Genomic DNA, 14242 nt, shown 5'->3' with positions numbered 1-14242 from the left:
AGAAAGAGAAGAATCATGAGAACCAATTGAGAATGGGTAATACCCTGAAAAACAGGATTCTTCCCCATTTTTGACCATTGATGAATTGACATCATCAGACATGATGTTAGAGGGTTGCTTTCGTAGCTTGTGAAAACCTAATGCTCACCTGCAACTGGAAACTTTTGCTCTCAGGAAAATGGGCAAATTTCAGTAAAAACAGACAGTCGGCAATGGGGATACGGCAGAAATGCTGCATGTGGGACCGAGGGATTCGCTCCTGAGTCACTTCACAGGCAAGCAGAGGGATGTTGTCACCCGCAGAGAGTGAACCTGTCCTAGCTGGCGTTTCACAGCAGGATATATTGTCCTCTGGAGGTGCATCTCCCTTCTTGTCAGCCATATTTCTTCATTTTAATTTATGTATATGTGAATAATGAATGCATATATCATAAACATCAGCGTGCAGAAGCCCTCTGTGGAGACAGCAGCACTGAGCTCTGGCAGCCTGCTGTGAGCAGAGCATGACCAACGCTGTCCTCGTGAGCCGTCTGAGAAAACACCCTTTGGAAGGGTGAAATCCCCTCCTGTGGTGGAACCACACTCCCAACCGTCTCAAATAATTTTGCAACGTCAGGAGGAAAATGGGAAATGCATGAAAACCTGTCTGCATGGTTTCCACGTGGAACTCTCAGTTATCCACCACACGCTGCAGGGAGAAGCTGTTGAATTAGCTGGAAAAAATGATCCCCATTTTCCATTGATTTGGAAGCAACAGCTGCATTTTGCAAAGCCAACATTAACGTTATCTGAAAAAATTGGTAACGTGGAGTCCAAGGCGGCGATTTTTTCACATTCAGGGCTTCTTCTAATGCATTTTCACAGCAGTTTTGCCAATCGTGCGGATCAGAGATTATTTCCTCTTTGCCTCCAGGATGGCAATGACTGCCAGTGATACTTGGATTTTTTTAACATTTTGAAGCATTGGTGACCACCCTGAAAAGATGACTTCTCAACTCGTTCTAATTACGTTAATTTGAAAGGAGAGATAAGAGATGGCTGGAAAAAAAGCAGCCTATAAATCTTTCCGGGCTGCAACTCTTTTAGGTCGGCACGAGCTCTGTGGGAAATACGTTTCCAACTTAATGGCAATGTTACAGTGAAATGAAATAATTTTTATTTCATAAGGAAATTTAGGATACTTTGATCTCAGATTGCTGCCAAAACCCCTTCCGGAAATGAAAAGAGCATTTATCAGTTTTATTGCTCAAAAATTCTCATTTGTGTGTGATGCCCCGGGAGCAGCCTGACTCCTCCTGCCCTCGTCAGCTCACCAGCCCCGAAAATTCACCATTTGCCCAAGGTGGGATCACTGATCTGAGATGCTCTGCAGGGGCTATTGCTCTGCACCCCTTCTCTTTCTCCTCTCCTCTTCTGGATGCCTATAGCCAAGGGCACACCGGTTTAAAAACATTTAAGGGGGAAAATAATGACCAAACAGTAAGAATTAGTACCTAAAACAGCAGCGATTGGACTTTCGCTGCTCCGGGGAGAGGCGCAGCGCTGACATAAATCCGCGGGGCTGCAGGGCAGCGCTGACAGCTCCGCACCGCACGGGGCCCCGCGGCTGCTGCGGCCCCACATAAACACAGCGCTGTCGGCGACGGCTGCCTCTCATTCTTATCCCTTTTTATATTTGGCCGTAAGTCGCGTTCTCCACACAAATCAACACCTGTGAAGCCTCAAAGCGCTGCTCGATGTGGCGAGCAGGTTGGGGGATACTCGGCAATTAATTCGGGCTCTGGACTGCCACCTTCTGGGAATACATTCGGATACAAAGCCTGCACCCTGCGGTGCAGCGCTGCTTGCTAACGGTAGGCTTGCTGCAGGCACGGACAGCAGCTGCGGGTTTTGCCCCAAAATAGCCTCTGAGGGGCCTTTTTCCCGTTTTTTTTCTGGGCTGTCGGGATGCCGAGCTCTTTTCTTTTTCCGGCTGCAGCTGTTTCTGGTGAGGTTTCCTCCACGAGCTTCGGTGTCACCCCTCGAGGATGGGGCTGCCTGTGTGCCTGCAGGGCAGGATTTAACATCTGACCCCAAAGATTTTAAGCTGCCGGTTCACTCAGGAGCAGATAATTTTATTAGAGTAAAAAAAGATAAAAGCGTCATTTCAGGAGTTGGACTCCATGATCCTCGTGGGTCCTTTCCAAGTCAGGAGATTCTGTGGTTTTACGATTTTAATCCCATAAATGCTGTCTTCAGGAGGTCTGCGTCACGCGCTGACCCCACTCTACATTCTCAATGCCCTCCATTTTGGATGTGCTTTCTTAATAAGCTATTCAAGGGACATGCAAAGCATGTGAAAAGTAGTCCTGTATTATTATATCTGTAAACAAATATTTTTCATATTTATTCACTCAAAACAATAACGGCGATTGATGCTGATCCCATGCACAGTGCTCAGCTTTCTGTATCAGCACAGTGCCTTCGTGCCTGTGGTGCCTGGTGGGCTCTGCAAGGCCCAAAGTCTCACGGAGGAGAGCAGAATATTGCAAATCTTCCCCCAGGCAACTGCAGGGAATGATCTGAAGACCCCGAGCCAGCCCACCTCAGCATCCCTGTTCCTCTGCCGTGGGTGAGGACGTTTCCTCCCACAGATCACAGGAGGAAGCAGAGCCCTGCATGCACCAGGGTTCCTATGGGGAAAAGCATAGCAAGCTCCACCCAAGGCAGCCCATGGCCGCAGCAGCGCTGCTCTCACCTGTGGCCTTCGTCACCTTTCCCTGAATGCATTTCCCATCCAAAATGACAAATCTCAGATAACTGTCACATTAAGGGTCAACAGATCATTTTGGGTTTCCCACAGGGAGAGAGCTCTGTGCTCATGTGAGGGGTGTCACCTCTCCTTTCCTTTCCTTGTCTCCTTTTTATTGTTATTTTTCCCTCCTGGGGAAGAAAAGCCCCATTTCGGGGTGTTTTTCCCCCAGATCCAGCAGCTTTTCCCTGCCCGCAGGTTCTCAATGTGACTCCTGCCCAGGATGCACCATGTCTCCCCGGCACCGGCTCTGACGATGATGGCCACCCAGACGGTGCCCCCTCCTCCCTACCAAGACAGCCCACAGGTGAGTGCCCCCCATGCCCTCATCCCCCCAAAATCCCCTCCCACTGCAGTGTGGGTTCTGCAGTGAGGTGGCTTTGGAGGCAATTTGAATGGCGTTTTGATTGATTTTATGGCATTTTTGGCAAGCCGTCCCAGGGAAAAAGAGACTTCATCTACAGTGTTGCTCCAAGGAGTCGAATAACCTCCTTTCCAAGTGTCATTACAGAGTTAGTTATTGTAAGAAAAGGAATTTGGTCCAAGAGAAACTCAGCCAGTGCACCCCAATGTGCTGGATGTGGGGATTTGGGCTCTGGCAAGGTTGGGTTTTGGGGTTGGCCCTCCTCTTTGCAGCCTATTCCAAGCTTCTGGGGGGCAAATCTGTATTTCTGGTTTGGTCTGCTGAGACTGAATGTGGATGATCCAGATGTAGCACTGAACTGGTACTGTGTCTAAGGCAGCTTTTATAGGGCTTATATGGAAAAATGTGAATTTTCTCCCCATTTTGTGTTTTCTTCAAAGCTCAGCTCTGCTGCCTTTCTCCACCATTTGCATCCCTGTGTGGCTGCAAAAGCACAAAATACCCCCCAGGAAAAAAAAATAGAGACCATTTCCTGCAAGGAAAATAAATACATTGCTGCCTAGCCGTGACTTCTGCACTCCCCTGAAGCCACCCGGGCCTCCTTTCAGCTCGTCTCCTTCGGTGGGAAAAGGTCACTTTTGCAAATGATGCCTCGGTGGGGCTTTTATGGCTCCTCCAACTTCTGTGTCATCATTTGCTCGCTCCGCTGCTCCGCTCAGGGCTTTTTTTTTTTCCCTCACTTTTTCCTTTTTTTCTTAGTGCCTCCCAGTCGAAACGCTGCGCCTTTCTCGCTTACGCAGCAGGGAGCTGGGACGCCGATTTAGTCCTAATGGGCAATTTAAGGGACTTTTAAAATAGCCCAGCTTTTCCATGGCATCCTACAGAGACATACCCTATACCTTTCCCTGTCCCTTCTGTGCCCTCATTTTCATTTAGAACATTGCATTTGGGGATCTCTGGGGCTGTTGCCACCCAAGCCCTTTCTTTTTCATCCTTTCGAAGGGGATGCTTGTGTGTTTGCCCTTCATTTTAGGGGGAATGCTGCAGCAAAAAGCACTTTGTTTTGTGTTTGTTATTTTTTTTTCTGAATGCTGTGGCTGCTGTGAGCTTTTCACCTGAAAATGGTAGGATTTGGTATTTCTAGCTTTTAGAAAAGCAAATTGCATGTTTATTCCTCTCCCCAAAGATACAGCAGATATGGGGAGGTCAGTGTTAAATAAGAAAACAAGTTGAACCATCAATTACAAGAGTTACAACTGACATTGCAAAGCTTCCCATTATCAAAGGGACCATCCTAGGGAGAAAAATGGTAAAAAAGGGGTTTGGGGGAGCTTTGCATTAATATCGTTACTGTAGAGGCCATGCAAGCAATCAACCTCACTGTCAGAAATGTGCAAAAATGAAGCAGAAGTGGTGGGAACAGCTGCCTTATGAGGGAAAAAACGCTGTAATAATCTCCTGGTTCTGCTACCAGCACGTAACGGTGTAATTGAGACCAAGCGTGATCGCTGAGCAACTCTACCTGTTGGAAATTAGGACTCTGCATAGAAATCCATGTGTTTTCCATAATAAATTAAAAGAAAGAAAAAAGCAGAAAGTCGTCTGCCATTTCACTGTCAAAGTTGGGCAAATATATTTAGCAGAGTAGAGGTTATTTTAAAAATACAATCTCATTTTCAGCACAGGAGCTGATGAAAATAAGCCTGCCCCCAGAAGCCATTTTTAAAATGGTGTTGCATTTGTCACGGACAAATCCAGAAAATCTGCAGCTGTTGCAGGTTAAAAATCGAGCAGAGATGTCAATTTTTCTGTAGGATCAGTGAGTCCCTCTCCTGGTGTCCTCAGCATCGTTCTGGGCTTGGAACCTGCATAAATGGCACATGGATTTCATGCAAAGGCACTGAGAAATGTCCCTGTGAATAGGATCGTATGCAGCAGGCTGCCCTGCCTTGAGCACCTTCACTGGGGTTGCTGGAGCCGACCTATTTGGCTGCAGTTCTCATAAATGTGGAGCAAAAGGGATTATTGCAGGTGCCAGGCGTGCTGCCACTGGCTCTGGCAAAGCATTTTCGTCCTAAAGAACCAAAAAGAGGATTATAACACCAACAGGAGTACAACTGGGAGGTGATGCAGTACCACAAAAATCACTTCAGCTCTCTGCACAGAATTCAGCCCTGCTGTTACCCAGCAGTTACCATTGCACGAATGCATGGCAATTTTATGCTTTTTTCCCTCTCTTGTGCACATACTGTTGGCTGTTTTCCTCCCTGCCCCGCACCCCTGTCTGTCTGCAAACGCTTTGCTTTGGAGCAGCCTCTCCTATTTTTTTCTGACTTGGCACCACCGTGCTGTTCATCAGAGGTTGCATGAGGTGTGGGATTATTTTCTTTAGTCCAAGGTGAGGTAATGGCTTCGAAACAGCCGCAGAGGAGGCTTTTCTGTGAGTAATAGCCCAATTAGTTGCAGACTCAGCTGCACGCAGCCAACTTGGCAGGATTTGGGGGCTCCGTCTGCCGACGAGGACACAGAATGGTCTGCAGTGTCCCGGTAAATGAGTGCTCAAGTGAAGAAAGGGGAAAAGGGGAAAACAAAATCCATTTACCCCCCAAAATTTAAAGTAATTCTCAGCGGAGCTGGCAGGGAGAGGAATGGGGAAAATGAGAAAGGAAGTGGAGGTATTTAACGGCGTGGCTGGAATGCCGTACACAGTCAGTGCTTTCTATTTGGGTTTGTACAAAAACTGGAAAAAAGCAGGGAGAAACCCCAACTGATGGGTGAAGTCCCACAAACCCATTTATTTGGCCCTCTGGGAGTGAAAAGGGAGAAAAATGAAGTAACCCAGCCAGCTTCCGCGCTGGGAGTGTTAGAAATTAAACGGTGCCAGGTGAATTTCCAGGAGCCAAACTTTGGAGTTATGAACAATAACTGAGATTAAAAAGTGCCGTGGCAGCAGGGAAAGGTCAGGCAGGAGATATTAAAGTCAAACATTTCAAAAGCAGCGGGCGCTTTGGCACAGGTCCGTGCAGCTTTTAATCGAGGTGAGAAATCTGTTTCTCCATGCCGAGAGTCTGAGTGCAGAGGTGAGTCGTGCTGGACAAAACTGTAGGCATCTGCACGTATACACGCCTCTTTATGTACACAGAGAAAGTATTTAGCCAGAGACAGAGGCTTCTTTTTGCTACGCAGCTTGGGGGAGGATGGAAGATTTATGGAGGAAAACAGACAAATGCTAATTTGTACAGAATTCCAGAGCAAGAACAGGTGAAACATCGACTCAGGGAGTTCATTTTGCACTGAGATTTTGAGTTGCAAACCACACGAGTTGGGGTGCTGATTGATTTGGCCCCAGAGAGATTATGCTTCTCCCCCAGCTGTTATTCTTTTAACTAAATCTTGTCATTTATGTCAGATCTGGCTACAGCCTGGCAGTGAATCACAGAAACACGGAACTGTAGGGGCTGGAAATAATGCAGATTTCCCTAATGCAATCATTAATTTTAATGTTAATCATTAATTTTAATTTTAGTTAATATGGAAATCACCCCCAAACATTCGAGCGAGGACACATACCCTATGCACGGAGATTTTGGGATGCTTTGGGGTGATGCTGGGAGGACGTGCAGCAATTTGCACACGTGCTGGCAGAGCTTGGTCTTGCTTTTTAGATGCATGTTTCACTAAATTAATGTCAAGTTTTTGAAAAGCAAGGCATTCGCTAACACAGTCGTTTACTGCGTTCATCTCATGTATATTTTGCTGGCGGATTTCGCGCCCCTTCACAGCAGCCATTTGGGCAGAGTTGGCCTTTGGGACACACACACAAAAAGTTGCTTTTCTGGCTGTCTGCTCTAAGTGCTTCAGATGACTCATCTCTGGGCTCAGCACAAAGAGGGCTGGCAGAAGCTGGTGTGATTCTGGGAGAAGGCAGAAAGCCTGTGTGTCTGACAGCCCTACCTGCTCTCTTTGAACATTGAGAGCAGGAGACGAGCAGTGCAGATTTTATCGGGGACTGCGGAGCACTTAGCATAGAGCACCTGCAATTCCCCCTCACATTACCCCTTTTTCTCTCCTGTTTCCCCTTCCCCTCAGATGACGGCCACAGCCCAGCAGCCCAGCAAGGCTCAGCCCGTGCACCTCTCTGCCGCGCCGGCTCCCACCGCAGCCGTGCCCCCCGCAGCCGGCGACCCGCAGGCGCAGCTGGAGGCCGACAAGCGAGCTGTCTACAGGTGATGCCAGCTAACGGCCATGGGCAGTAGTTAATCCTAGTGGCAGTTTGTTCCTGCATTCATTTTTCTTGTGCATTGGGAGTGCATTGATTCGGTAATGCACTGATTAATGCATTGATGAATGCAGCAACGCACCGATACGTTAATCACGGTAATGCATTGTTAACCCACTAACATTCAAATGCATTTGTTAATGCCTGGGAATGGGTGGGTTCGCATTTAGCTCCTTTTTAGCAGTAATAATGCAGGATGACGGAGCTCCTTGGCCAACCTAGCACCATGGCCAGCAGCACCACACCCCTCCAGAAACACCACAAAATCCAAATTCATCTTTTTTCTTTCTGTAAAACTGTCATTTGAGGCAGAAAATGCACTCAGGAGGAGCAAAAACAGCCATGAACCTGGAACGTGCAGTTTGTGCATCCATGTGGTACGCAAGCGGCAGTGGCTGGACGCCTCCTGCCCCCTTATTTTTAGCTGTGGGTACAATAATACATCATATTATAATGTATAAAGTGTTGTAATAAGTAATATAATGATTATGCAAATAATGTGATTATATAAGTGATATGTAATTAATGATAATACCATAATGTATGCAGTATGATATAGCAGTGTTGTTGGGGGTTGGAACTGGATGATCTTTGAGATCCTTTTCAATCCAAGCCATTCTATGATTCTGATCTATGATACTGTCATATAATTAGGATTAAGGCTTAATATTAAGGAATAACCCCAGCTAACAGCCACGGCTGTGGTTTGGAGATGCCATGCATTTATAAAAATGCATAGAAGTAATTTTTTTGTGGCATATGGGCCTATAGGGTTCCAGTCCCATGTGAAATCTGAATATGCATCATTTCATGTAGGATAAATATACGTCATTTGATATCAAATGTACTTTCAGCAGCTGGCTGCGTGCCACCCCGTGCTGCTTCCTCCACTGTCAGCAATGGATTTTTGTTAATTTTCAAAGGCAGAAGGCATTGGCTCTGTGCATTGGTTGATCAACCTGAAGGGAAGGGAAGCAACAAGATGCAACAAGAAAGATAGGAGGCGATGGGCAAATGACCACAAAGTCACCACTGGATCTTATGCTCTAGAGGGAGTTCTATCCTCCATTAAAAAATAGGAAAAAAAAAAAGGAAAGGAATCTACTTGCTCTTTGCTGTACGACCAAGCATCATTCTGGGGACTAGCCCAGCAGCATCACTTCAGATTTTGGGCTGTCATGCACTCAGAACCACTCCTGCGCTCTCTGTGCTCTGGATTTCCTAGTGGGAAAAGTCTGTGTCTCTTTGCCAACCTGCTTTTGGAGAAAAAAAATGCATTTTGGGGCTGGAAAAGAGAGCAGCAGCGAGCGTTGTGCCGCGCTGCCCTCCCTGTGCCCGCACTGCCAGCCTGCAGCAGCACCCTGCTGAATGTGCGAAATGAGGCCATTAGAGGGATTCATTTCTCTTTATTAGCCCGTGTCAAATCCTTTTTATTAGCGGCTGCCAACGACCTCTCCTGCAGGAAAATGTCAGGTTCAGCCCTTTATTTGTTCGGTGCCACCGCTGCACGAGCAGCTTCTCCTGCTTATTTGGAGCGGTGGCAAATGGGGTGGAAAGGCTGACCTGTGCACGCTCCAGATTCAGAGGATTGCCCCCAAAACACAGATTTTTGCAAAAGCAGATGTTGCCAAAGCAAATTTTTCCATCCCAAAACTCTTCTTGGTGCTGTGGGGGTGATTCTCTGCCTTTGTGAGATCTGTGATGGGGGAAATCCTCCTGGACCTCGTGCATCCTGGATGCCCATCCCATATTTCACATCGAGGGCGGCATCCAGATCCCCTGTGCCAGAACCCTGTGGTGCCTGTCCCATTCTCCTGTGTTTAGCAGCCATCGAAAAGCTGAAAGTGGAGAAATCTGTGTAATTTTTGCATGCAAAAGGAAAATAAACCAACAAACAGTTGCAACAATTCAGCACCCAGCTCATGGCAGAAACCCTAATTTCACTGCTCCTGAACACCATGCTTGAAAAGGGCTTTGGTGATTTTCCTTAGCTTAGGGGTTTTTCATGTCCACCTTTAGTTTTATTTAATTATGATTTTTTTGTTGTTGTTCGAAATATTTATATATATATATTACATTTTTATATTTTATTATCGTATCATTTATTTTGGTTTATTTTCCTTCCAAATAAAAGCTACCCACACTGCCTCCCCATCCCACAGGCAATTCCTGAAGGTCAGTTATGAGCACAGCGAAGCGCAGTGAAGTCAGTGGTGGCTTTAATCCCTGTTGGCACCAACACCCCTTCAAAGCAAAGAGGCTACAAAATGCATCTCCCCCCTATAACAACCCCAACCCCTGGGGTAATTTTGTTCCTTCGTACCAGGTTGGTTCGTGCCTTTTCTTCCTAGCTGGTTTTCGAAATGGCATCTGCTGCGAGCCGTGGGTTCATAAGGCCAATAATTCATGCTGCTGCTTGGAATTTGCCGTTCATATCCCTCGGCTGAGCCCCGGCAGGGCAGCTGAAATTATGGAATGATTCCCCCAGCCCCCGCAGACTGCTCCAGCCCTGGCAAATCTTGCATTAAACTGGGATCAGGCCAGATTAGACCATAATATGCTGCAGTATTAGTGGCTGCAAATGAAGACTTATCCCAGGGGTTTAACCCCTTCCCCTGACTCTGGCTTGGAAGAGACCCACAGGAAGCCTGGAGCGAGCCATTATCATTCCTCCTTTGGGCTAAAATTGCTTTTTTTTCCCCCAAAATTGTTGTATACCTGTTTATAAGAGTACTTATCTGAAGGGGGTGCAGCAAATCCTGTTATACTGAGATAACTGGGGTGCCATTGCTGTGGGGATGGCAAAGCAATCCCATGGCAGCATTTTGCATTTCTCCCCTCAGAGTTTAATAGCTTTATATTTTTTATGTTTTCTATTTTTAATAGTTTTATATTTTTAAAGTTGCACAGCCAGAGAAGCTCCCTGTGCTATCTCATGACCTTTGTGTCCTTCATTTCCGTGTGCTTTGCACTAACATGTATATTTATATTTTATACTGTGTTGATTTAGAATAACTATTAAAAGGAATCCCAATTGGAATCCCACTGATGGATTTCCAAAAAGAAAGGCAAGAAAGGCAAGCCTGTCCTCAAAGGGAAATCTCGTATTAAAAAGAAAGTGAGGTTTGGCCCACCTTCTACCTCATCTTGAACACAGATGTGCTCAAAATAGTCACAAAGAGCCATCGGGATGCAGTAGCAACCCATAAAGCAAAAGCAAGTCGGATGCTTGGTATAAAAGGATGTAGAAATGCATGCCCGCCCCATCCATCATCCCCAGCTGACCGACATTTTTGGGAGCCTTTTGGCTTGGATCCCAGTGCAGATGTCGATTCCAGTGCCAAGGCAACCTCCTTGAAGCCAAACGTTTTTGTCCACTGCAGAACCATTCTGAAACAGGCAGCACTGGTGCAATGCTGGAAAGTGTCATGATGTTGAGACACGCCACTTCTGGAGGGGAAATGGTGCATTCAGCAATTCTAAAACTTTGTTTCTTACCTGATCTAGAGAAAGCACATTCAACACTGGCATGAGGTTTTCATCACCAGGCTGTAGCAAGCTGGGAGGGAATGGATAGATGGTTTAGGATAAGAACAGATGAAAGAACGAAAACAGCTGGATTTATGGGGTTGCCTGCTCTGTTGTTCACAGGCACCCACTGTTCCCGCTGCTTACGCTGCTCTTTGAGAAGTGTGAGCAGGCAACCCAGGGCTCCGAGTGCATCACCTCAGCCAGCTTCGACGTTGACATTGAGAACTTTGTCCACCAGCAGGAGCAGGAGCACAAACCTTTCTTCAGTGATGACCCTGAGCTGGACAACCTGGTAGAGTGTGCTGGGGCTTCGTGTAGGGCCTCTGTGGGCTGGGGCTGGAATAGAGGATGATGTGTTATGGGAGTCTACCAACTTGACAAGATGTTGGGGCAGTGTTTATGATATTGGGCACCTTAACAGTGTTCTGCACGGACCCTGCAAGATTTTTTTTCTCCAGGACTTTCTGTGAGGTCATCTCCAGCAAGAACAAACTCCAGCCCAAGTTTTGCCTGATTTTCTCACACATGCACTGCAGAGTCAACACATTTCTGGGAATCAGCCAAGCTTGGTGAACAGTTTGTGACCCGTAACTTGTAATCTCTGTTTTTCAGTATGAGTGCAGTCCCATCCACTTTCTGCTGGCACCGTCTCAGCTCATTCATGATGGGCAGCTCTTGTCCAACAGACATGGCAAAATAAAGGCCTTTTCCAGAAGAGGAAATGCCTATCAGTGGTTTGGGCCACTTTGAGCTCTTTATAGTGCCTTCTCCACTGTAAATTTTCTTGTAGCCATTGCGTGCAAGGACTGCTTGGGATGGAGCTTTTTATCTTGCAGGGACTTCATGGAATATCTCCAAATCCCATTATTATTTCCAGGAACCTCCACACATGATCTCTGTGAGAGGTATGTGGGTGACCACGTCCTTGGCCCCATCCTGGTGCACCACTGCCTCACAAGGAGATTTTAAGGTTGAAAGAGGAAATTTCACATGCCTGAGATGATGCAAAGACCAAAAGTTCTTCCCCAGGGAATGGTGTGGCCTCTGGGATTCTCTGCAGAGGGATTTCCATCCCAGGAAAGCAACAAAATCAGGCAATTTGCAGGCAGTGAGTTTGTCTGACGACCTGGCAGGAGGAGAAAAAAGTAAACCAATGCTCATCCAAGTGCAGAAAGAAGCACTTTCCTAAAAAGCAAGAAATAATTACAAGATAAAAATGCTGCATCTTTTGGACTTCGTTTCAGCATTTGGAGGAGAGTTTGGTGAGATCCTCAATTCAAGACTGGCTTGGAAGTCTGTGGAAAACCACCCAAAAAATTACAGGATGTGCAAAAATGTTTGCAGATTACTAAGCCTGTTTTGCAACGTCCTGTAGACAAGAAACAAATCTGCTCTGGGATGAATGACCAAAAAAGCCGTGTTCGGGATCGTTTCAGTGCAGATTTAAGGGCTGAATGTGCATCAGATGTTTCCAATCCAAAATCTGTTTTCATTCTCCTTTTTTTTTGTTGTTTTTTTTTTTTTCTTTTTTGCATTTTTTTAACACCATTGATTCCCTGGAAATCAACAATGGCGAAGTGGGGATGAAAAGGCCAGCGGCATTAGCTATCATTAGAATAAGAGTCATGTATTCCTCGCTGCCGAGATGCACGTAATTAGAAATTAGAAAAAGGTCAGATCTCACCATTATCAACTCAATCAGCTGCCGAGTGCCACACAGTCAATTAATTCAGCATCTGTATTTTTTACAACCCCGCGCACGTACGCCAACGGACTGTAACTCTTTATCCGGACAGATATACGGCGCAGCGGAGCAGGGACATAAAATGAGACCCTAAGCAAATGAGCTGAGATAATTGAGAGATTTATTTTTTATACATATATGTGTCAGGTCCTCTTGCCTTTGCCCTTGAATATTGACTTTCATGGCCGTGAGCCCCTGGAGGATGCGGAGAGCTGGGGCGCGACGCCTCCACCTTGCGCTTCACCCGTGCCAAGCGCAGAGGAAGGAAAATATGCAGAAAAAAAGCATTAAAAAGGGAAGTTTTCCATCCGTGCCCCATTGTTCCTGCTGTCTGCTGACTGAAAATTTGCTTTCTCCGTTGTGGAGCCTCCACCTGAGTTTGGCCTTGGATTTTTCGGGATGTTTCCCAACCTCGACATCTCACAGTTTGTAAAGATGACCACTAAAATTTGCAAGTTAAAAACACCCTTTGAAATGCAAAGACTCTTTGTTACATAAAACTGGATTTATTGCCCCGGAGTGAATAGCTGAAATTTTATATATTATGCAAGATTTCAAACAGCGGCTGTAAAACTTAAGGTTTCAGCTCGGCAAGAGGAATGTTTCATGTGTAAATTTTTTAACATTTATGGGGTACGTTTTAATGAGGCCCAGGCTTTGCACCAGCAACAGCTTACGGCAGTGCTGCAGCCCCATAATCTTGTTAGAGAAAGTGGTCTCTGGAGAATAACCAAACACGTTGCTACATCAGGGCTTTGCCTCGGAATTTTCTGGGAGAAATTCCCATGAAAGCGACAGTAATTTTTGTGAATTTCACCTCTTGGGATCGCAGAGATAGCACAGCTGCAGAGGGAGAAGAAAGGCAGGGGAGCAGAGGGATGGGCTCTGGGGTGGATCTGGGGTGAGAATATCGATTCTAGGGGCTTTCTCTTTCTTTCTTTGGTTTGCTGAGAATGGTAATGCTTTTGACTCTGCTTTTGATGCGTGCAGATGGTGAAGGCAATCCAGGTGCTGCGCATCCACCTCCTGGAGCTGGAGAAGGTCAACGAATTGTGCAAGGACTTTTGCAACCGCTACATCACCTGCCTCAAAACCAAGATGCACAGTGACAACCTACTCAGGAACGACCTGGGGGGCCCCTACTCCCCCAACCCTTCCTCCATCAGCCTCCACCCTCAGGTAACACCTTAACACTGCCTGCAATCACCATCCTTGCACTTTGGCCAGCATGCAAGGCACGCAAGGTTGAGGAATGGTTCTGCAAGTCCTGTGGTCTCTGGGAAATTCAATGAAATCCATCCCAAATTGAGGAAAACATGAAAAAAAGAGTTGTATCTTGCACATATGAAGCAAAATGGTGGGGTTTTTTTTTTCCTGAAATAGTTACAAGTGTTTCATGAAAAAATACTATTTGTCCCTGTAGTAGAAGTTCTGTGTCATGGCTTAAAGCAGTGATTGAGCATCTGGTAGGAAGGCAGGGCCAGCCTGGGGCAGCTCAGGTATATGCAATGTGCTGAGTGATGGAAGGGCCAG

At 46.4% G+C, this 14242-nt stretch overlaps 1 protein-coding gene across 1 annotated transcript in view; it reads left to right on the top strand.

Moving 5' to 3' along the window:
* Positions 1 to 14242, top strand: part of PKNOX2 (PBX/knotted 1 homeobox 2) — a 65971-nt gene that overhangs the window by 41276 nt on the left and 10453 nt on the right. The window contains 4 exon segments of the mRNA XM_042882624.1: positions 2990 to 3098; positions 7245 to 7381; positions 11086 to 11257; positions 13700 to 13888. Of these exon segments, the coding sequence (XP_042738558.1) occupies positions 3015 to 3098; positions 7245 to 7381; positions 11086 to 11257; positions 13700 to 13888 (582 nt within the window). The 5' untranslated portion in view covers positions 2990 to 3014.

This window comes from Lagopus leucura, unplaced genomic scaffold (assembly GCF_019238085.1).
Source record: "Lagopus leucura isolate 7727_CA_CO unplaced genomic scaffold, USGS_WTPT01 Super-Scaffold_100034, whole genome shotgun sequence".
In the NCBI taxonomy this organism is placed as follows: Eukaryota; Metazoa; Chordata; class Aves; order Galliformes; family Phasianidae; genus Lagopus; species Lagopus leucura.
The sequence above is the reverse complement of the archived record's forward strand: the minus strand, read 5'-3'. Positions and strand labels throughout refer to the sequence as shown.